The following is a 24,767-nucleotide window of genomic DNA, read 5'->3' on the forward strand; positions in this document are numbered from 1 at the left end:
ATATTGAACGATTTGTTGTTCCCATGTCACCCTCAGCTTTCTTATATTACAATTTGCTTAATTACTGCAATCACTTTACTGAATTAGTGACAGGACTGTGAAATGAGGAGAAAGTATCATTAAAGAAAAACAAGTACCAAAAGTTTTCTGAGTAACATTTATTTTTTTATACTGTACAATCAAACTAGTATCACTGTACAAGAGTAAAAATGTTCATGACCTTGTAGAAAATCGAATTCAGGGATGAATAATAATTTATGAATCTGAATGCTCTCTTTGTATCACAATCTGATAATATACCAATTTTCATCTGAATGGTGCTTGTAATGTCATACAAGCACACACACACACATTTTTTTCAGTCACTGTTTTTCACCGGTTTTTGTTTCCAAAAAGAAACTACAGTATTTACAACTTAAGAACATATTATTTTCCGTAAAAGGTAAACAACATCCACGCTACTCAATGAACTTCACTTCATGGAGACTCACATGAAACTGTGACTGGCCCAAATATTTGTTATACATATATTATATTTGATTGGGAAGATCTCTATTATAATTCACATAGTCTATCAAGTACCACTTATTTACACATAAAAACACTTCGCTTATATGGTTATTCTATATAATTTTATACAACCTGTACTGTTTTTTGATTTTTGGGTTTTTATAAAAAGGAAAGTATGTTTTAAAACTAAATGTTTTTAATTAAGTATGCAATGCACCGATGCGCATTATATCGTAGCTTTTCAATATCACATATCATCGATTCTTTTTTAAGCTTAGGGGGTAATTACAATCGTTGTTACATCCGTTGCGACTTTCATGTACCCTCTGCGAGCTCATAGTTTATAAAATATCTTTTTTTCAATGGCACTGTTGTTGCAGTGGTACCTCTGAATGGCCTCTATTGTCATGAACTAGCGTATGGGTAACTGCTTCTACACTTAGACTTCCGTATCTCTTCCGCACGGGACTAGGGAATGGCATATCAAAAAGTATACCATGCATTCTTAAAGCATTTGGCAACAAAAACATGAACGACCGAATGGCGCCCCACTAGCAGAATCACAAAACGATGAAAAACAACTTACTGTAACAAAGTGATAGTACATGGATTTGTACTACATACGAGCCAGTTTCTTCAGTTGCACCCTTTGTGCTTTTAAATTTTTTCACTAACACACACCAAAATTAAAAGAATCCATTGTCATTTCATTAGAAGAAACGCATTTATGATCCTGCAATATTAAGTACATTCAACACGTGACCGCAACGAAATGCCATACAAAACTAAAAAGTAATGTGGCGAATAAATTTAGTAATACGTCACATTCTGTGTAAAGTGCGATCCAGCAGAAAATTTTTTAAAATCGAAAAATATCAGAATCTGGCACTAATGAGAATAAACATGTGCAGTTCAAACTTTCAGAATTAAGCTTTTTTCTTTTGTTGTATTGTATTTGATAGCGTTGCAGAAGTACACCCACGGAGTGAGTATTTAACTATCTTCTCCAAAAAAAAAAAAACAAACTTGCTGTTGCTTCTTTTAAGTACACGCTAATTATTTTGTACTTAGGAGGTATTCACTCTATGAACTTAAGAACACATTGCCTGCAAACTTAAACCGAAAATGAATTTCACTGACTCGGACACCAGCATGATCCAACAAAAGGCAATAGTGACAGGAGTCTGAATTACTTTGTTAACAAATGTTTGTGTTCTATTTTATGTGATGGACTACCAAATAACATTCAGAGATTGGTATAAAAAATAGGTGACATGTAGCTATATTTAATGCCAGACCATCCGATACAATGTTGTCTCTAGACTGGCACAATTTAGTAGACGGAAGATACATTCCCGGGGGTTAACAATTCTATTTTTCTAAGCATATTTCGACGGCCGAGCTAGTGGCCTTCGTGAGGTGCTGCCGCTTGCACTCCGACCAGAAAAATACAAGTGAGAGGAACAGTGAGCACACCTGAGATCATCGCTCGCAGCACCAGACGAAGACGACTAGGTCGGCAGTTGAAAGAACGTGTAGTTGAAAGAGAAACGGAAAGAGTCAGTTCTACTGAACATCCCAAAATATATTTTCCGCGGTAATGCTACTTATTCTCTTAGAGTAGGAGAACAAATTAATAGCGCAGTAAATAAAATACTATAGCAATGTAGACAGATGACTAAGGTATGAGACATTTAAAAAGATTTTGTTAGCTACATTGTGGAAAATGTTGCGTTAGTAATGGAAACGATAATTGAAGAATGTTTTTTTCAAAGCATTACTTTTAAATTCACGGACAAGAAGGGGAGATCACGCTTTGGTGTACGGACAAGTATAGGAACCAATGAGTTGCCAGTAACGGGGATGATCACTAGAACAGTAGTTACAGCAGTTGCCGATGTCGTCCTTACGGAAGGATACTGGAAGCTAGACAACCAGGTAGTCGCGGCTACAGCTCGCGAGCTTGCTGCGTCCCCACGCTGAGCCACAGAGGCCACAGCGATGCCACGACGGCGCCCCTCCAGCGCACCCAGCGTCCCGGCACCGGCGGTGGACGCTCGGTCTGAGCGCGCGCGGCGGGTCCCCAGTGACGTCAGCACGGGCGGCCGCTCCGCCGGCTTCCGTCGGCTTCTCAGCGTGATCTCAGCGCCAGCAGCAGGGGGGCTAGGCCGAGGCCAGCTGCCGCCAGACGCTGTGTCACATGGTGGACATATAGGGCCAGCTGAAGCTGCTGCCGCTCAGCAGCATGTCCCGGATCAGCGTCTCGATGGGCGTCTTGCCCACCAGCCGCACGAAGAACAGCTGCTCGATCACCTGCGAGCTGACCGTCCGCAGCGAGGGAAGGCGCAGCAGCAGCTTGCCGAAGCGCGTCGGCTGGTTGGGGTACTGCGTGCGGCAGTACTCCTCGAGCGCGCACTGCGACTTCTCCTGCAGGCCCTCGATGTGCGCTACGTCCGACAGGCCACACGCGTCTGCAACACACAAACGGAACGGCACATCATTAGCAACTCAGAAAGCACAGTGACACCAACTACAGTAAAAAAAAACCATCTGTCTGAAAATCTACATTTACATAGACGATGACAATTATTGAACTATATTAAATAATGAGGAAACTGTACCATCTAGTGAGCAAAATGTGTGAGATATCCGAAATACCCTCATACTTCAAGAAGAACATAATAATCCCAATCCCAAAGAAAACAGGTGTTGACAGGTGTGAAAATTCCGAACTATCAGTTTAATAAGTCACAGTTGCAAAATACTAACACGAATTGTTTAGACGAATGGAAAAACTAGTAGAAGCCGACCACCATGGGGAAGATCAGTTTGGATTCCGCAGAAATGTTGCAGCACGCAAAGCAATACTGACCCTACGACTTATCTTAGAAGATAGATTAAGGAAAGGCAAATCTACGTTTCTGGCATTTGTAGACTATGAGAAAGCTTTCGACAGTGTTGACTGGAATGTTATCTGTCAAATTCTGAAGGTGGCAGGGATCAAATACAGGGAGCGAAAGGCTATTTACAATTTGTACAGAAACCAGATGGCAGTTATAAGAGTCGAAGGGCATGAAAGGGAAGCAGTGGGTGGGAAGGGAGTGAGACAGGGTTGTATGCTGTCCCCCACGTTATTCAATCTGTATTTGAGCAAGCAGTAAAGGAAACAAAAGATAAATTTGGAGTAGGAATTAAAATCCAAGGTGATGAAATAAAAACTTTGAGGTTTGCCGATGACATTGTAATTCTGTCAGAGACGGCAAAGGACCTGGAAGAGCAGTTAGACGGAATTCTTTCAAGAGGATATAAGATGAACATCAACAAAAGCAAACCAACGATAATGGAATTTAGTCTAATTAAATCTGGTGATGCTGAGGGAATTAGATCAGGAAACGTGACAGTTAAACTAGCAAATGAGTTTTGCAATTTGGCGAGCAAAATAACATGATGGTCGAAGCGGGAAGGACATTAGGATTGCCGATGTCAAGAAAAGCGTTTCTGAAGAAGAGACATTTGTTAAGATCCAGTATAGATTTAAATGTCAGGAAGTCTTTTCTGTAATTTGTATGGAGTGTAGCAATCAATGGAAGTGAAACATGGGACGATAAATAGACAAGAAGAGAACAGAGGCTTTCGAAATGTGGTGGTATAGAAGAATGGTGAAGATTAGATGGGTAGATCACATAACTAATGAGGAGGTACTGAATAGAATTGGGTTCAAATGCCTCTGAGCACTATGGGACTTAACATCTAAGGTCATCAGTCAATTGAATTGGGGAGAAGAGGAATTCGTGGCACAAATTGACTAGAAGAAGGGATCGGTTGGTAGGACATGTCCTGAGGCATCAAGGGATCATCAATTTAGTATTGGAGGGAAGCGTGGAGGGTAAAAATCGTAGAGGGAGACCAAGAGATGAATACACTAAGCAGACGCAGAAAGATGTAGGTTGCAAGAGTCACTCGGAGATGAACAAATTTGCACAGGGTAGAGTAGCATGGAAAACTGTATCAAACTAGTCTTTGAACTGAAGACCACAATAATGAAATACAATCGTCATAATTTCTGAACGGTTTGCGCTGGGACGTTCAAACTGCACGGTTGGCCGCGGGCCCTGATGGGAATTAGTATGCGCATGTATGATTTGGTTTAGCGACGAAGCCCACTTCATTTGGATGGGTTCGTCAATAAGCAAAACTGGCGCATTTGGGGGACTGGGAATCCGCATTTCGCGATCGAGAAGTCTCTTCAACCTCAACGGGTGACTGTGTGACGTGCAATGTCCAGTCACGGAATAACGAAAGACTGATCAGGCGAGAGTTGGGTGAGGAAGGTGATGAGGAGTCAAGGGAGCCGAGTGCTGGTTGGGACAGCGGGGCGGCGTAACCCGCTGACCCGCGGCGTGGCCCCAGCGATCAGAATAGATTGGAGCGGCCGGCCCATGACGTGACGTGACGTGACGTGACGTGACGCGAGGCATGACGCAGGGTGGGCGCCCTTGATTGTCCAGCCATCAGTCGGCGAGTTCGGCTGCGACGCATTCGCAACAAGGCGCGCGGCCGGCCGACCCAGACAACCGGCAGGTCTGTCGCTTCAGCAGCAGCGCGTAAACACCGCAGGGAGCAAAGCCCAGGGCACGTCCAGGGCCTGCCGTGTGTGTACAGCTGCGCTCAAAGGACGAAATGTTAGCCGCTGTAGATGATGTTCCACAAACTAAAACGATAAAAGATGTCCGAACTTCTGACAAAAATAGGTGTAAACTGAACAGAATGGCGGATAATAAATTATATGCGCAAGATGAAAGAAGTAACGATAAGACTGAAGCAGCAAGAATCAAGTTCTCGATTTAAAAAAGGTTGTGAGACAGGGAAGTAGTCTTTAGCTTCAGCTATTCAAACCATACTGCAAAGGAGCAAAGACGAATATACACTGAAGAGCCAAAGAAACTGGTACACCTGCCTAATGTCGTGTAGAGTACGCAGAAGTGCCGCAGCAAGACGTGGCATGGACTAGACCTATGTCTGAAGTAGTGCTGGAGGGAACTGACACCATGAATCTTGCAGCGATGTCTAGAAATCCGTAAGAGTACCAGTGGTGGAAATCACTCATGAACAGCACGGTTGCAAGGCATCCCAGATATGCTCAATAATGTTTTTGTCTGGGGAGTTTTGTGGAGTGTTTAAACTAAGAAGAGCGTTCCTGGAGTCACTCTGTAGCAATTCTGGACGTGTGGGGTGTCGGACTGTCCTGCTGGAATTGCCCAAGTCCGTCGGAATGTACAATGAACATGAATGGACGCAGGTCATCACACAGGATGCTTATGTACGTGTCACCTGTCAGAGTCGTATCTAGACGTATCAGGGGTCGCATATCACTCCAACTGCACATGCCCCATACCATTACAGAGCCTCCTCCAGCTTGAACAGTCCTCTGCTGACATGCAGGTTCCATGGATTCATGTGGTTGTCTCCATACCCGTACACGTCCATCCGCTCGATACAATTTGAAACGAGACTCGTCCGTCTAGGCAACATAATTCCAGTCATCAACAGTCCAATGTCGGTGTTGACGGGCCCAGACGAGGCGTGAAGCTTTGTGTCGTGCAGTCATGAAGGATACGCGGGTGCGCCTTCGGCTGCGAAAGCCCATATCGATGATGTTTCGTTGAATTGTTCGCACGCTGACACTTGCTGATGGCCCAGCAATGAAATCTGCAGCAATTCACGGAAGGGTTGCACTTCAGTCACGTTGAACGATTCTCTTCAGTCGTCGTTGGTCCCGTTCTTGCAGAATCTTTTTCCGGCCGCAGCGATCTCGGAGATTTGATGTTTTACCGGATCCCTGATATTCACAGTACACTCGTGAATTGGTCGTACGGGAAAACCCCCACTGCATCGTTACCTCGTTGATGTGTCCCATCGCTCGTGCGCCGACTACAACACCACGTTCAAACTCACTTAAGTCTTCATAACATGCTATTGTAGCAGCAGCAACCTTTCTAACAACTCCGCCAGACACTTGCTGTCTTATATAGGCGTTTCCGACCGCAGCCGCCGTATTCTGCCTGTGTACATGTCTCTGTATTTCAATCATACCTATACCAATTTCTTTGGTACTTCAGTGTATATGATACGCACAAGATGCAACAAGGAACAATAAGACTGAAACAGCGAGAATCAAATTATCGAATTAAAAAGGTTGTAAGACGGGGTCGTAGTCCTTAGCCTCTGCTGTTCAAATTATTATTCGGAGAAGCAAAGACGGATAGAAAAGAAAGGTTAATGAGTGAGATTAAAATTCAGGATGAGAGGATATCAATGATAAGGTTCGTTGATGACTCTGCTATCCTCAGTCAAAGTGAAAAAGATTTACAAGACGTGTTGAAAGGAATGAACAGTCTAACGAGTAAAGAATGTGGTTTGAGAGTTAAGTAATGAGGAGTAGGAGAAATGAGATTATCGGTAAACATCAAAACTGGGGTGCCACGAAGTGGATGAAGGAATTCAGCTAACTTGTAAGGAAAATAACAAACGACGGACTAAGTAAGGAGGATATAAATAGGATACTGGCGCAGGCATAGACGGCATTCCTGGCCCTTAGAGGTCTGCTAGGGTTAAACGACAGCTTTAGCGTGAGGAAGAAATTTTTGAGAATGTACGCCTGGGGCACAGCATTGTTTGACGCAGAAACAGAGGAAAAGTAGATACTTCCAAGCGTTTGACATGTGATGCGATAGAAGAATGTTGAAAATCAGGTGGACTGAAGGGTCAAGGAGTTAATAGAATATTAGTTGGGACCTCACACACATGTAACCACTTCATGCACTGTTACTTTAAAGACGGGCATTTTACTTGGCAAACACTGGATGGTTTGAGAATGGGCATAGCCCGAAACCGGTCACCGACTAAATAAACGTCCATTTGAGTTGCAAATCTATCTGTCTCTTTTTGCATCAGAATCATAGTGCTTTCGTAAGTACCCTCCGCAGCGATGCGTAAGGTGGCCTGTGAAAAACAGAGGCAGATGCAGACCAACGCGTTGCGCTCTATCGCTAAAGCACCGTTCATGAGCTTTCTATAACGTTCCGTAGACGCTACTTTATTATGCTGACGATATGAAAAGAATAAGAGAAGCGGCGACGCAGTCCACATTCAAGACTCCATCGTAACAATAAGTCTATATAAAACGCATACGGTGCGACGGCGTAAGACGTAACGTGTGGCGTACATTCAGATATGAGGGGACCAGATGGCGCAACGGTGCGGTACAGCGCCCTCTGTATCACTCGGCCAACTTGCCGCTTTGCCTCCGAGCTGGAAATTAAAGTCCTGAAAGGCATCGGGAGACGGAAGTTGTGGCCGTATATGGGCGGCGGCGCCTTCCACCCGCGAGAAACTGCCAATATTGTTGCGGTGGCGTGTAACTCTCTGTCTTGTGGCTTCTGCCTTGCTCACACACGTGCCGGGCCGCAGCGGGCTCGTTAATTTTAATTGCGGCGCGTCGCGGCCGTATTCCTGGCATTGACTCATCTCGAAATTACGACACGGCAGGAGCGCAGGCACCACACAGGCGGCGCCGTACTTCAGCGCTTCCGCCGCTCCCCCGCTCGTACGTGGCAGGTGCGCGCGTCTTCCATTGCCCGGACTCGTTGGGAATCTACAGACCACTCGTATTTTACAGCGCGATACATCACAAGCAAACTCCTAATCTTAGTGGATTCCAGCCGTTAACTCTTTTTCTTTGCTTCATTCGAGTCATCCTTTGCGCGCAAACATGGTAGCAGTTATTGGTCCACAAAACCATTCATACGTCCTATTTCGTTCACCAGTAACCCCCACCCCCTCTCCCCACAAACGATCCTTTAATGAATCGAACTTACATCTACGGAAACAGCTAATTTCTCACACACCTTGACGTTTGTGACCTCATATCTCTTGAACTACATCGTGTTCAAAATGGTTCAAATGGCTCTGAGCACTATGGGACTCAACTGCTGAGGTCATTAGTCCCCTAGAACTTAGAACTAGTTAAACCTAACTAACCTAAGGACATCACAAACATCCATGCCCGAGGCAGGATTCGAACCTGCGACCGTAGCGGTCTTGCGGTTCCAGACTGCAGCGCCTTTAACCGCACGGCCACTTCGGCCGGCTACTACATCGTGTACAAAGATACAATTTTGAGGCCACTTTCAGCGTCATACATTTTTACCGTCTGCTAAATGTATTGCGAATGGAGTTAGTAGTAAAGAAGTAATAAATTAAACTTTCATGCCTGATGCTGACGTTTTACAACATGAACGGTGAAAATGTAGTAAGCGATAACCCCTTTCCCTTTCATTATTTAGTGGACAGCGACCAATAATCCCGTAAACGCTTGAAATTATGTACGATGTCTATTGTAAGCGGTTAACTGCTCCCACTCTCAAATAATGGATGAATATACGGTATCTCTCATTAAATTAAATAAACCGTAAATGTTATCCAATTATGAACAAAAGGAATTTCCAAAAAAGGTATGCTTTTGTACTCCTAAACATATATCAAACAAGCAGAAAATTATATTTCGCTTTCATTAACCTATCCTCCCTTGGGCTCAATGACAGTCTCACACTATAATTACACTACGGCGCCAACACTGGGGCTACGCTCGTCTGGCATGAGACCTTCCCGGGGAGGGGGAGATCCACCGTGGGCGGAACCGCACAATAACCCTGGCTTCAGTGTGGAGCGGCGCTGGGCTGGGTGGGCTGCTGTGGCCTGTTGTGCGATTCTGAACCACTGAGGACGAAGCCTCTCCGTCGTTCCTAGATTCCCGGTTCAATACACAATACACACAGTGACACAGCTAAACAATCATAGCAGTTCAAGTAACTATTTTGTAAATACACAACACTCCTCTGGATAATATTGCATGTAGACGAAAACGAACTCCTATACCTGATAGGTTTATCAATGTTGTACTATTTCTTTGCTCACTGAACAGTAGCAATGCAACTACACTCCTGGAAATAGAAATAAGAACACCGTGAATTCATTGTCCCAGGAAGGGGAAACTTTATTGACACATTCCTGGGGTCAGATACATCACATGATCACACTGACAGAACCACAGGCACATAGACACAGGCAACAGAGCATGCACAATGTCGGCACTAGTACAGTGTATATCCACCTTTCGCAGCAATGCAGGCTGCTATTCTCCCATGGAGACGATCGTAGAGATGCTGGATGTAGTCCTGTGGAACGGCTTGCCATGTCATTTCCACCTGGCGCCTCAGTTGGACCAGCGTTCGTGCTGGACGTGCAGACCGCGTGAGACGACGCTTCATCCAGTCCCAAACATGCTCAATGGGGGACAGATCCGGAGATCTTGCTGGCCAGGGTAGTTGACTTACACCTTCTAGAGCACGTTGGGTGGCACGGGATACATGCGGACGTGCATTGTCCTGTTGGAACAGCAAGTTCCCTTGCCGGTGTAGGAATGGTAGAACGATGGGTTCGATGACGGTTTGGATGTACCGTGCACTATTCAGTGTCCCCTCGACGATCACCAGTGGTGTACGGCCAGTGTAGAAGATCGCTCCCCACACCATGATGCCGGGTGTTGGCCCTGTGTGCCTCGGTCGTATGCAGTCCTGATTGTGGCGCTCACCTGCACGGCGCCAAACACGCATACGACCATCATTGGCACCAAGGCAGAAGCGACTCTTATCACTGAAGACGACACGTCTCCATTCGTCCCTCCATTCACGCCTGTCGCGGCACCACTGGAGGCGGGCTGCACGATGTTGGGGCGTGAGCGGAAGACGGCCTAACGGTGTGCGGGACCGTAGCCCAGCTTCATGGAGACGGTTGCGAATGGTCCTCGCCGATACCCCAGGAGCAACAGTGTCCCTAATTTGCTGGGAAGTGGCGGTGCGGTCCCCTACGGCACTGCGTACGATCCTACGGTCTTGGCGTGCATCCGTGCGTCGCTGCGGTCCGGTCCCAGGTCGACGGGCACGTGCACCTTCCGCCGACCACTGGCGACAACATCGATGTACTGTGGAGACCTCACGCCCCACGTGTTGAGCAATTCGGCGGTACGTCCACCCGGCCTCCCGCATGCCCACTATACGCCCTCGCTCAAAGTCCGTCAACTGCACATACGGTTCACGTCCACGCTGTCGCGGCATGCTACCAGTGTTAAAGACTGCGATGGAGCTCCGTATGCCACGGCAAACTGGCTGACACTGACGGCGGCGGTGCACAAATGCTGCGCAGCTAGCGCCATTCGACGGCCAACACCGCGGTTCCTGGTGTGTCCGCTGTGCCGTGCGTGTGATCATTGCTTGTACAGCCCTCTCGCAGTGTCCGGAGCAAGTATGGTGGGTCTGACACACCGGTGTCAATGTGTTCTTTTTTTCCATTTCCAGGAGTGTATATGGTATCTACAGGGAATTAGAAGTCAGTTATTACATTTATTGAAATTAACTAATGCTAGGGTAGTCGGGGTACTTTGCGCAATTCCAGTTACGCAGTCCCAAGACACATACACGGTTTCTGACTGAAATAAGGAAGATCATACCTCTTAAAGAGTAGATTTTGAAAGCATTTTAAATTTCGTCTGTAATTATACGCAACACTGAATATCAAATTTTTGTCGCTCTTGAAAGCCCTTCGAAAGACAATCTGTAACACGGCTTGTGTGACCATTTTCGCCATTTAGTTACATAAATTCGAAAATAACAGTGGGAGACATGTGAATGTCGTAAATACTTCATCATGGGGCGATACACGGCGGTGCAAAAAAATGGTTCAAATGGCTCTGAGCACTATGGGACTCAACTGCTGAGGTCATTAGTCCCCTAGAACTTAGAACTAGTTAAACCTAACTAACCTAAGGACATCACAAACATCCATGCCCGAGGCAGGATTCGAACCTGCGACCGTAGCGGTCTTGCGGTTCCAGACTGCAGCGCCTTTAACCGCACGGCCACTTCGGCCGGCCACGGCGGTGCATTCGCTGTGCACAAAAGACAGCACGTATAGGATTCCCCATTCTGTTTCTACCAAAATCAAGAGGAGAGATTACAGTTTAAAGCCCCATCATGAGAGGCAGAACACTATCTCGGATTCGGGAAGGATGGGAAAGGAAATCTTCGTCACCCTTTCGAAGGAACCAACTCGGCATTCGCCTCAAACGAAGTAGGTAAATCACGGAAAATTTCATTTTGGATAACCGGATAGAAATTTGAAGCGGCGCCCTCCGGAATGCGGGTCCATTGTTTTACCAATGCGCTCCCCGCTCGGTGCGTTCAGTAGAGTCAGACCAGTTGCAAACAGCAAGTTGTCACAAACGGAAGTTTGCAGATCATTTTGACAGTGCGTGCATCGCGCCATAACAGTCCTGCGAATCAATCAACAGGAATGTGAGGGGACTTACTGCCGCTAGTATAAATGTATACCGAACGATACCAGAGCAGAAATTGCTCCGAACGTCCTGACAACCGTGTAAATACCTCGACACAACACATGGGATATTTGATTTACGCGTCTTTTAGTAGGTAATCTTCCAGTTTCATCATGAGAACAGTTTCAAATGGCTCTGAGCACTATGGGACTCAACTGCTGTGGTCATCGGTCCCCTAGAACTTAGAACTACTTAAACCTAACTAACCTAAGGACATCACACACACCCATGCCCGAGGTAGGATTCGAACCTGCGACCGTAGCGGTCGCGCGGTTCCAAGACTGTAGTGCCCAGAACCGCACGGCCACACCGAGAACACTTTCGTCACGATATATTTTACTGTAGGAGTCACTTATTTCATGGTAAGACTTACTGTACAATATTCAAGTGTTGTGGCAACACTTTAGCTGTTGGGTATCCATATTTTAATTTTTCATGTATTCGTCGCTGACAGTCCTGCAAACCGACCTCACGACAGATAGAGACTCCTTCCACTACGAACATTACTGCTTCCTCAGCTCCAGAAGCCGGCTGGGGTTCTGAAGACACACTGATTTCAGCTGCGCGTGCGAAGGACGAGTTTATAATTTAGTTCCCCAATATCGGAGCGCCCTTTCTTCACGTCGGGTTCATCGAAACCACTCTTCCGTTCTAGACTGCTTTTAGAACGGCAGACGTCGTGAATGCTTTTAGAAGCAGAGTCTGACTTAATTACGTTATAAACTTTTACTCCAAATTTTGCGTTTCCAACTGAAATTAGAGTTCGATTCTCACCATCGTTGCTAATTAATGAAACTGGTCACACACAAACTCCAGAAAAATGTTGGAAATTACGGTCCACTTCTACGAAGAGCGCTTAAAAATCAGAAGAAGTTAATCACTGTTCACAATTTTATAAATGTAACCATGTTATTATGTGGTTCAAAATGGTTCAATTGGCTCTGAGCACTATGCGACTTAACTTCTGAGGTCAGCAGTCGCCTAGAACTTAGAACTACTTAAACCTAACTAACCTAAGGACATCACACACATCCATGCCCGAGGCAGGATTCGAACCTCCGAGCGTAGCGGTCGCTCGGCTTCAGACTGTAGCGCCTAGAACCGCACGGCCACTCCGGCCGGCTGTTATTATGTGTACCGTGACCTACTTTCGTGGTTTCCATCACATACTGAGTTTAGTTGAACAAGCCTTCCCACATTTAAACCCCATATACATGCGCTATATTAGTTAACCTGTCTCCTGTCATGAGAAAAACTGAAAAGTAAAAGACTGAAAAAATTAACCATTGGGAATGCAAAAATTTTGGTTGAAGTGATTAAGTAAAATGTTTTATCTGTTATATAAATGTCTTGTGCGAGCATGTTCGATGACAAGAAAATATATATATATATGTGTGTGTGTGTGTGTGTGTGTGTGTATGTGTCTGTGTGTGTGAAGGCAGGGGGGAGGGTGAGAAGAAAAAATGATTCAAAGGGCTCTGAGCACTATGGGACTCAACTGCTGTGGTCATCGGTCCCCTAGAACGTAGAACTACTTAAACCTAACTAACGTAAGGACATCACAGACATACATGCCCGAGGCAGGATTCGAACCTGCGACCGTAGCTGTCGCACGGTTCCGGACTGCGCGCCTAGAACCGCGAGACCACCGCGGCCGGCGGGTGAGAAGACTGGCTGCATGTCTGTAGTATTAAGAGGCGAAATAGGCACAGCTCTAAAGTCTGGTTTCTACCTTTATTGTTCTAATAACGCGTTGTGCAGCTAACTGAAATTGACATTCAAGTTAGATGTTCAGGCACACAACAATGTACTTCAAGGGAAATGTGACACTGTACTATATAGAGCGCACTTCAGACTATAGACGGCGAAAAAAGACCTCTTACACTGTACGATTCAAGTCCGTATTTCACTGACTGATCTATCGCAAAAGCCATGTTCTTTTTTCTCTCTCTGTGATATTCCACGACTATATCCACCATTCGGAGTCAGCTCATTACTGCCCTTCTTATATAAATTATTTGTGCAGTCAGAGTTCTTTTTATAGCGTTAGTTCTACCCGGTACTAAGACAAGCGAGCGTTTCTGCAACAGGCGTCATTACGGCAGCGTGACAGGCAAACGCGTAAACCCGTCCGACCCCTTTTACGTCCACCAAGGCAGAGCGCGCAACCCACTTCTTGTACGCGTGCTCTCACCTAATGGCACTGACGTCAGTCTTGTTTTTCTTCCTTTTCCTGAACCGTGACAAGCAAATGTGTCTCTTTATTACTATTAACTAAAAGCTCTATTACACTTTTAGAGCTATGTGCGTTTGTGAACGCATGGCCACTTTTCAGATATGCATGAAGGCATTTATCCTTTCCGCTGAGAACTTTAAAGTCACAGAAGTCTAACGGGAACCTTTATTTACATGCTCAGTCGTCAAAAAGCCTGATTAGGACGTCTACGAGCTAGTTCGCACGCTCCTTTATACGTCACGTGCATTTTTAAAACAGTAGGTTATTGCTTTTATGGTTTCTACTCGTTGTTATTTGACAAGTGGATTATGACTGCAACTCGAGAATTTGCTGGTCACCTCGTGCAGCAACATTCAATCAGTTCCGTGACTCTGAGTCCACATGTTTACTTACGGAAAGAAAAACCTTTGTTTTCGTCCGTCTCCCTGCCAAATCATATGACTGGCAAAGAGTATTCCAATGTTTTCTGCTAAGCACTCGTATAAAACATGTCCCGCTTGAAACGATGCACCTTTCTTTTCAAAGTACGTGCAGGCCTAGTGTACTTTTTTGAGAGGTACATCGATACACATTCAATCTGTTCATGTTTCTTTGGCGAACCCAGAAACGAAGGAAGGTTGTATAAACCTTTCGTCAACATGACTCTAATTCGAGGCGGAAATATCTATCGACAAATTAGATACAATAATTCGTTTCAATATTTTGCGTCATTTGGTACGAAATTCTGAGTTCTGGTACTCAGCGGCAGTTTTTACGTAGTTTCATTGTAACTTGTGCGACATGCTACCAATTGCACTTCGGAATAGACAGTATAATTTAATTAAGGTTGTTGTATCTGAGGGAGAATTCTGAACCGACTACATTCTTTGTTGAGTTCGAGGGATTTTTTGCATTTAACAAGACTTTATTACTGTCAAAGTTAATAGGCATATTAACGCCAAAGCTAATAGGCATATTAACGCAGCACGTGAAGATTCCATTAGAAATGCCAGTTTATTTTAAGTTTCTACGTTGGGGAAATTTCTGAAGAAAATTAAGGGTATTCACTGTAAATCATAACACACGCATGTATGATTATAAGACAAACCGGGCAAGAACTTCAGTGATCGCACAGAGATTGTGAACGTGACGTTTTTCCCTTCATGTGCAGGTTACATTGTGATATCGGGGAGAGCACTGCTGTAGATAAACAAGTACCGGAAGAGGATAATCATTCACTCGTTTGGTGAAGTCACTCCAATGATGCACATAACGCCAGAAAAACCCATGACAAGTGAAGTAACTCATTTCACACGTTTATCCAGGTAGAAATACCCGGAGGTTACTTAAATATCCAACTAATCTTATAATCGGTATTGATGTCCGAATCTGTAAATTGCTATGTGTGTAATTCACGGGTATCCGTGCACCATTGCGTCGCAACTGGCGGAAAATTTCCGCCTCGAATTAGATTCATGTTGGCGGTAGGTTAATACAACCTTCCGTCGTTCTTGGTTTCGCCAAAGAAAGTGAGTAGATTTAATGTGTATCGGCTATATCTCTCAAAACAATAGACCAGTCCTTCACATACATTTAAAAGGAAGGTGCATCGTTTCAATCGCACACGTTGGAAAATACAGATTTTTTGGCTGAAAAAATGATAATTCCTGGGAAATCTGTTCTATGAGCCGACGGTCTGCACCCAGGAGCAGACATGGAAGTTGTGACTGTTGTTTGGAGATGGAATGTGTTGACATTTCTGCGTAGCCCAAGACGCTTCAGGTAGTATTTTGCCTTAAAATTTGTTGGTTTTGCCAAATCCCAACCAAATTGTCACATTCCAACCTATCCTAGATCTCGGGCTAAGATACAGACCCTCAATCACCATATCTACTCTTTTGCTTTCACATTCGTTCAGAAACGAACTATCACTTTCCTAGACCTCGACCTAACATACAGATCAGTTTGTCACCACAATTAGTTTCTTTGCTATGACATTCGTTGTCTCCGCAAAGGAATGTCTCTCCAAAGATGTTTCCCTCCGCCCAAGTGTTCCAAGCCCATGGCAAGTAAGCAGGCAAACAAAACTGATGACCCAGTTGGGAGCGACTGCCGGCCGGAGTGGCCGGCCAGTTCTAGGTGCTACAGTTTGGAACCGCGCGTCGGCTACGGTCGCAGGTTCGAATCCTGTCGCGGGCATGGATGTGTGTCATGTCCTTAGGTTAGTTAGGATTAAGTAGTTCTCAGTTCTAGGGGACTGATGACCTCAGAAGTTAAGTGCTCGGAGCAATTTGAACCATTTTTTTTGGGAGCGACTGACCGCTGTGTCGTCCTCTGGCGCTTGCGTTACTGGATGCGTTATGGAGGAGCACCGGGATCCACACACAGACTTTCGAATCGCTGTCGGCTTTCGAGACCTAGGAGCCGCTGTTTCTCATTGAAGTAGCTGCCAAATTGGGCTTAAGAGGTTCAGTGCACCGCACACCAGTCCTCACGCCAAGGGAAAATCGCTGGCAGTAAGCTGAATTATCTGGGGTGCTCCACATACTGGCCAGACACTCTGACCACTGTGCTATGGGGGCGGACAACCCCCCGGACTTGAAAATAAGGCGAACTTGGTTGTTACGCTGCTTCACATTCCTCTTCAATATTCGACGTTTCGATCCCTCTACTGAGAACTTCTTCGGGACCTTTTGGTGTCCCACTTAGCTGTTATATCCCGAAGATGATCTCAGCAGAGAGGTCGAAATGTCGACTGTTAAGAAGGAACTTGAAGAGCGTTATGATGCGGCCTGAGAACCTAGTAGATCTAACCTTCAATAAAAAAAAATGGTTCAAATGGCTCTGAGCACTATGGGACTCAACTGCTGTGGTCATTAGTCCCCTAGAACTTAGAACTACTTAAACCGAACTAACCTAAGGACATCACAAACATCCATGCCCGAGGCAGGATTCGAACCTGCGACCGTAGCAGTCGCACGGTTCCGGACTGCGCGCCTACAACCGCGAGACCACCGCGGCCGGCCTTCAATAAAAGCCTTCAGGCTTTTGCATATCACGATTCTTCCGTCAGCGATTTGAGAGTTTGCGCTCTGTTTTAGACGGTCGGCGACACCGCAGTAATACGATCGACAGCATCGCCATTACAGACACCCTGCTGGGAGCGATTACAGCAAAGGTGAGCGCCGGCGACGCCGGCCTGCTGACGTCACGGACGTACATTGTCCTATTATTAGGATGGGCGTCTCCAGCGCCGCTGATTGCCACAGGAATGCGCAGGGGGTGGGGGCGGGGGAGGGGGAGGGAGGGGGTGAGGCGGAACGGCGCGGCCGGCTCCTCTCTCGCCTTTTTTTGTTCTGCTCGTTTAAGCGGAACGATGAAAACCGTGTGACGTCGCGCAGCATCACAGCTGGGCTGCGTTCTCAGCAATTGTGCAACGTGAGGAACGGCGCCGCGGAAGAAAACGTGGCCGGGACAGAGAGAGAGGTTGGGGGGGTGGGGGAGGGGGAGAGAGACAGAGACAGACAGCGAAGGAGGACGGTGGAAAAACAAACGAGCAAGGACAGCCGCCGCGCCGCGCCACTAATTGCCCCAACTGGCCATCGGCTCAATTTTTGCTGCGCTGCTCCGCGATTGGCGGGAGAGGCGCTGCAGGCCAACTGCCTCCGGCGGTTACAGCCGCGCCACAAGTGATTTCTATCGTCGGCAACGGCGAGCTCTTGTCACGGCGCGACTTGTTTTGCATTTGCATAACGCTGTGTTGTTGTTGCAAAACACACACTTGGCGGTGTGGGCAACGGTGACTCACCCGCTGGCTCTCGGCTCTATTCTACCACGCAGCGGGCGTATTTTTGTCGCCACTGCGCTAATGACTGCTCTAGAAACACGTGCACGAACGACATATTGTCATAAAATACGGTGGATATCGTTAATCAGGTGGAACTTTGTGCTCAGAGGATTGTTACGGACCTTTTCTATGGACTATCCCAGCTAGCTTGAGGTGTGTAGTGACTCTGTCGTAGACACGACTGTGTGATGTAGGAAGAAATCATGGCGTGATGCAGGCTAGAGGGGATAATCACATTCAGATGTGCAGAATGTCACGAAGTGGTGTGTTTGTGTGTAGAGGTTGGACGACGTAAAACTGGCCCGGAAAACATCTCATGTACGTTAAGATAGAGGAACCAAGTTACGTCTTACGCAACCAGGATCTGTCTTAAGGTGCATGAAACATTTTCCGCGCCAGTTTCCTTTAACCGGACCAATGTATCGCTCGAAACTGTCTTAGGAAACTCACCTAGGTCTACAAGAAATTCACAACAGAACCGCAACCGAGAGATGATAGTGATCAACGTGTGTCAGGGCTTATGTCTAAAAATTACTTCATAGAGGGAGAAATTTCTGCGTGCATTGCGTCATCTCTGAGCAGTCCAGATTCGTCTTCAAATGAATACATCGAAGGTAACTGGACCTCACGAGTGTCTCGAGCAGGTGATCGATATATTGGCAGGATGCCAGGATGTGGCGAAAATGCAGTCAATCTATAAATGAGACTGCTTACAAGGCTTTCGTACATTCCATCTTAGAATATTGGTCTACTTTATTATGTATTCACTATCTTTAAACCAATCCAGTTTTACGCTTTACGTAAATGAAATACAGCGGCAGACAGTGGGTCAGAATCCCGAAAATGTGGCCATAAATTAAAAAAAAGTCCCGAGTTGGAGTGATGCATCCCGGCCTTTCGAAGGTTGAATTTCATGTCCAACGCGGCTTTTATTTGTGAGCCGAGCGCCGTATTAGCCGTGTGGAAACGCACTGTCTCTTTCGGATCAAAAAATTTTTTCATCAAAATCAGACCAACTTTTTTTCAATGGAAGCTATTCCGGAAGGTATGTACTTAATTACGAAAGTTTATATAATTATTAATTAACAATTGCGTTTTGCAAATTAACTTCTTAACGGAATGCAAGGAAGAAAATTGTGAAACGGGAGCGAAAAAAAAGAGATAATTTTAGATTCCACGGCATTACACCATCTTTATCATTCCATCCTTAAGTATGTACTGTTATCGTCGCGAATGAGCCTTCAAATCCAGCTACCAACCGCAGCCCTGGCTCTGAGCCACTTTTTAAGCGACAGTTGCCGGCCGAAGTGGCCGTGCGGTTAAAGGCGCTGCAGTCTGGAACCGCAAGACCGCTACGGTCGCAGGTTCGAATCCTGCCTCGGGCATGGATGTTTGTGATGTCCTTAGGTTAGTTAGGTTTAACTAGTTCTAAGTTCTAGGAGACTAATGACCTCAGCAGTTGAGTCCCATAGTGCTCAGAGCCATTTGAACCATTTTTTAAGCGACAGTTGCAAAATGCCGTTTCGCAGCCCCACCACTGCAACAGTCAAGCATTACGCCAAAGAGTACTCACGGTACAACATGCCAACGGGAGTCCATAGACTGCTGATACACGGATCTGAAATAACTGCTTCTACACTTTTATCAATCAGCTGTATGGTATCAACAAACAAGTTAATAAGGCAATATTGCATAAGTTTTGCCGGAAATTATTCTCGCGCAAAAAATATGGAGAAAGTATTCTGGAGGCTTCTGGCAAAGATCAGTCCCTATTAGATACGTTCTTTGCGGAAACCATCTCCGAGTAAAGTGAAAACTTTGTCGTCGGAAGCTTGGTACACGCTGCAAAACATTACGAGGAATCAGATGCTGTAGATGGTGAAGAGGTTACAAATATCGGCGAGGAAGAATATGAAGAAGGAAATGAAGATTAAGAAGAAGAAGAAGAAGAAGAATAAGAGGAAGAAGATTAAGAATACTAACGAAACTTTGAGTTCTTGTTACTAATATTTATTTTCTGTTCAAAAATGGTTCAAATAGCTCTGAGCACTATGGCACTTAACATCTGAGGTCATCAGTCCCCTAGAACTTAGAACTACTTAAACCTAATAAACTAAGGACATCACACACATCCATGCCCGAGGTAGGATTCAAACTTGCGAACGTAGCGGTCGCGCGGTTCCAGATTGTAGCGACTAGAACCGCTCGGCCACCCCGACCGGCTATTTTCTGTAATACGACAGAAATAGAGGGAATTTTGCAACAAAGTTTACCATTAAAATTACTGATGTTCACTAAAACCATTTTTTGTCGGCCTCATTAATTTTTTCCTGATTCTTTACACCATATTGGGTCGGCCATTTTTAATTTTTCAATTTTGGTATAAAAATCGTTGTGAGAAGGTTCAGATAACCCACTGCACCCACTTTCGGCCATTCTGGAGCAATTTTGAAATTTCGGCCAGGTTTTCAGGCTTCTGGCCCCCTGTGCTTCGTGTTCATTGAAGTGCACAGGAAACCTGCAGTATATCATGCAAAGGATGTTGCGAGATGACGCATGTTGTACTGAAGTTTTAATTACGTGAAAACGGGTTGTTTGCTGGCGGCTGCGGTGGCGTATAGCGTGGCGGCTTTCGACAGTGCTACAGCATAGCGCCGCCGTTTACATGGTGCGCTGAAAGGCATCACGATGCGCGACTGGCAGCGTGAGAAGAAACGGTTCGTTCCCGCCGACGCGCGGCCCAGGTAATCCGGCCCGTCAAATTACAGCCCCCTATCTGTTACACATCGGCGGGCGGGCGTCCGCCTGTGCTGCGGGAACCATCCCGACACCTGCTGCTCCTCCACCCCCGCCCCTACGACGCCCCGACGCGCCGGCAGATGAAATTTCTCACCAGACTTGTAAAGCTATACCTCGCTGCGCCACTAATAAGAGGGGGTTTGCTTCCGAGAGATGGATCCGTCCCATTAAGCCGGCAACCACTGATCAACACGCGGATAACCTTGGTGCGACAAAACAGCCGGTAAATGTGCTACATTCCCATTGAAGCTGCCCAGCTTCACCACCATTACAGTGTAAACGTACCGTAGCTGAGCTCAAACTGCACTGTCCCCTCAGACATCGACCTCACACTTGCTCTCACATTTCGTGGCTAATTGCGTTCCCCCACAAGTTCGACTGCCAACATTACTGTCTGTACAGCACTGTGCTACTGTCTTTACGGGAAATCGAAATTGAAAAAGAAAAACAGACCATTCCATTTTTAAAAAACCCGAGTAAGTCTAGTATGTTGGTATGTTAAGAAATTACGAGTAAAATATTGAGACCTTTCTGTAATATATGTATGTAAGATATGTTTTGAATGCAAACCCCCTGTTCTCGGGAGAACCATTGCAGTGATGCAGGAACAAACATGTAAAATAATGTGTTCTGTTCCTTCATGTCTGCATGGTTGGAGTACAGAGTTTTCTACAACTCTAATAATTATTGCGTTTTAACCAACTAATTAACGTCATAACAGTACTACTTTCTAGAAGAAATGTAGAGTAGTATAGTGCGTTGCTGCCCCATTAGGCGGGCCGAGCGGTTCTAGGCGCTACAGTCCGGAACCGCGCGACCGCTACGGTTGCAGGTTCGAATCCTTGCCTTGGGCATGGATGTGTGTGATGTCCTTAGGTTAGTTAGGTTTAAGTGGTTCTAAGTTCTAGGGGACTGATGACCTCAGAAGTTAAGTCCCATAGTGCTCAGAGCCATTTGAACCATTTTTTTGCCCCATCAGTTCGTCGTCAATCAATGAGGTTCTGTCACCTAGTAGCCCTGTGATCAAATTCGATCCTTTACTACGCAGCATCTTCAGTACGTACTAGAAATTCGTAAGGTAAATGTAGATTCGCCTTCGTATTGACCGACGTTGATAAGCCATCTTCAGACACTAATTATTATCGGTTCCTCCAGGAAACACTTCTTTAAGTCCAAGAAGCAAACAGAAAGTTCTTTTTGAAAAATGTGTCTGCGGGATTTATATAATTAATGAAGATGGACATTTTTGCTTGTTGCTCGTTCAGAACACGAGTCATTTTTGGCACTACACAATTTAGCGTTTGTTCGTAATCCCTTCATGGCGCACAGTGGGTCTTTAGTTGACTGATGAGTACCTTCCGGTTTTCTTATTTTGTGTGAAACGTCGCCCGCTTATCACATGCCACTTCTCTCAGCAGAGACAATAGCTCGAAGATAAAGAGCACATCAATAACGCGAGTATTTCATCACCTCATCGTATGTAACATATTGACGGTATATAGTTGTAGGATTCGCTCGGATATTATTAGCTGGGACGGAGTTTACAAACAGGAGGAAACAAGTGTAGTGATGAAATTTTATAACAGTTTCCATTCACTCACAGCATGACCTTATTGTATGAGCTCAGTTCACAGTATGGTACGGCGCTTTCTAATGGTTCACGCTGCATATTTCTGGACCACTGTGCTTTTCTGCTGTGAACATTCTCAGTTTCAGAGCATACTAGACATAGTCTGGCCTGAAGAAGAGAGAGATATGAATCTTAGATCTTGAAGAAGGAACACAGCCAAAATGGAGGCTGAAGTGATGGCTTGGGACTACTTGGAAGAATCATACCTGTTTTCACATCAAGTGGTTAAGGAGGAACTTGAATCAAGACTGCTCGTCGGGTTGGTACTCCAATAACTCATTGATGATTTAAAACATATGCGTTTTTATTTGATTTCGTTCGAAGAGATATTCTTCAGTCGACGAAAGAAATTCTGTTAAACTTAGAAGTATACAACTCATTATTTTGGCGAACTATAGCTTGCAAACGAAAAAAAAAGTGGACGTAAAGGTCTAAGCCCATGCGTTACAAACAGCCATCGGTTGCAATGCGTTAATTTGTTCTTACGGAGTATATATTCATATTGTTCCCTGTAAAAGTTATGATCATGAGAACTGAACTTCAGACATGTTGATACCACGAAATCACCAGGCTGAAGGAATGTTTCTCTCTGCACTCCCAACAGTTACAAAGTGTGGTTGTAACATAGCTTTCGCCACTCTAATTTCCTGGTGATGATATATTTCTCTGAGGCCCCGAATCGCACTTGTCCGCATCAGGTTCCAAAACTTTTAGTCAAACATTGTCCACTTGCTGACTTTCAGAGGAAATGCCATCGTCTCTTCCTTTTTATGCAACCTAAGACTGCAGTAGAAAGCCAAGTTTCGCAGAAAAAGATTTGTTCTGTGGTAGTGGTTGTCACACCCTAAACTTATTTAATTTTATGGTCTGCTCTCACATTTATGGCGCAAGCCTGCCTGGATCTTACAGCCAGGGGTGCCAACAGCAACTGCTTCCCCTCCCCCTTATCTCCGCCCACCGGATGTCCACGCCGGTATCAGCCGGTGGGGTCCGCGGTGAGAATGGGTCCTCGTCCTTGGCAGAATCTGCCCGCCGACCAGAGGGCCAGAAGACAATGACTGTGGCCTGAATGCGACGGCCACAGATCTCGGTTTTGCCCCGAGGCGTGCTTATCTGCCGCGAAAAGGAAGCGCCGCCTTAATGGCACAATGGCGCATTGAGCCGCTGGTGACCATTGTCGGGGGCCAGGGCCTCGGCGACAGGCTTGCCAACCCCGCGGCGCGAGGTCCACTGCCGCAGGAGGTCGACGACTTCCGAAGCCGGCGTCTCCACTCTGCTCCAAGACTGCGGCCACCAACACAGACCTGGATTCGACTCTAAATTCTTGAGTCACCATAAATGGCTCGAGCCAGAAATCGGAGCTATTTAAGGACACATCATCATAGCAATTAATGCAATGCCCAAAATAAGTTTTACGCTCGTGTAACTGCTTGAGGTTAGACGTGACTAGTCGGCTACAGATCCGGTGCAACAGACACCGACAGACGATGGTGCTGAAGCAGAAAAAAAAAGTGGTTCAAATGGCTCTGAGCACTATGCGACTTAACTTCTGACGTCATCATTCCCCTAGAACTTCTTAAACCTAACTAACCTAACGACATCACACACATCCATGCCCGAGGTAGAATTCGAACCTGCGACCGTAGCGGTCGCTCGGTTCCAGACTGTAGCGCCTAGAACCGCTCGGCCACCACGGCCGGCTGTTGAAGCAGAGTTGGTCAATGAATTGCTTTGGATCCTGATTGCTCAAAAAGTGGCTGAATATTGACTGGGAGGAGTTAAAAGTGTGCGTGATACTGGGGTTCGATCTCAGCGTTTGGTATGTGAAAGTGATCTATTTTCAATTTTACTCATCTTTATACAAATTCTGTAAGACTGCACAGTCTTTTTCACGTAAGAAAATGGCGAACACTAAGAATTAGCAATTTGCTTCAATGATGAAATCTTCCCGGTGTTTCAGCCGGATCGTGGCGTCGTGTCGTAACGTTTCGACGAGTTTTCTGCTTGCCATCTTCAAGCAAAACGAAACGAAATTCGCAAAGAAAGTCTGGATTCCCATACGTACTGTATACAACTAACTTGGTTTGCAGTTGCTAACGTCTAGAATATGCTTCTCTATGATATATACTACTGACGTGTGTGTGTGTGTGTGTGTGTGTGTGTGTGTGTGTGTGTGTGTGTGTGTGTGTATCTTAGGAAGAGAGATAGAGATTCGTTGTGCTTGTCCACGGCCGTGATGTAATGCCACTTTTGCAACACTGAGTTTTAAATGGGAGTAGACGCGAAAGCACCTGAAATATCGCTCATCCCGAAA

General features: G+C 45.7%; 1 protein-coding gene across 1 annotated transcript in view; it reads right to left on the reverse strand.

The window, feature by feature from the left end:
- Positions 1–1,519: 1,519 nt before the first annotated feature.
- The window catches only part of LOC126198604 (steroid receptor seven-up, isoforms B/C), a 561,753-nt gene continuing 538,505 nt past the window's right edge, over positions 1,520–24,767 (reverse strand). The window contains exon 5 of the mRNA XM_049935056.1: positions 1,520–2,981. Within this exon, the coding sequence (XP_049791013.1) occupies positions 2,707–2,981 (275 nt within the window). The 3' untranslated portion in view covers positions 1,520–2,706. The remainder of the gene's footprint in view (positions 2,982–24,767) is intronic.

This window comes from Schistocerca nitens, chromosome 8, assembly GCF_023898315.1.
Source record: "Schistocerca nitens isolate TAMUIC-IGC-003100 chromosome 8, iqSchNite1.1, whole genome shotgun sequence".
In the NCBI taxonomy this organism is placed as follows: Eukaryota; Metazoa; Arthropoda; class Insecta; order Orthoptera; family Acrididae; genus Schistocerca; species Schistocerca nitens.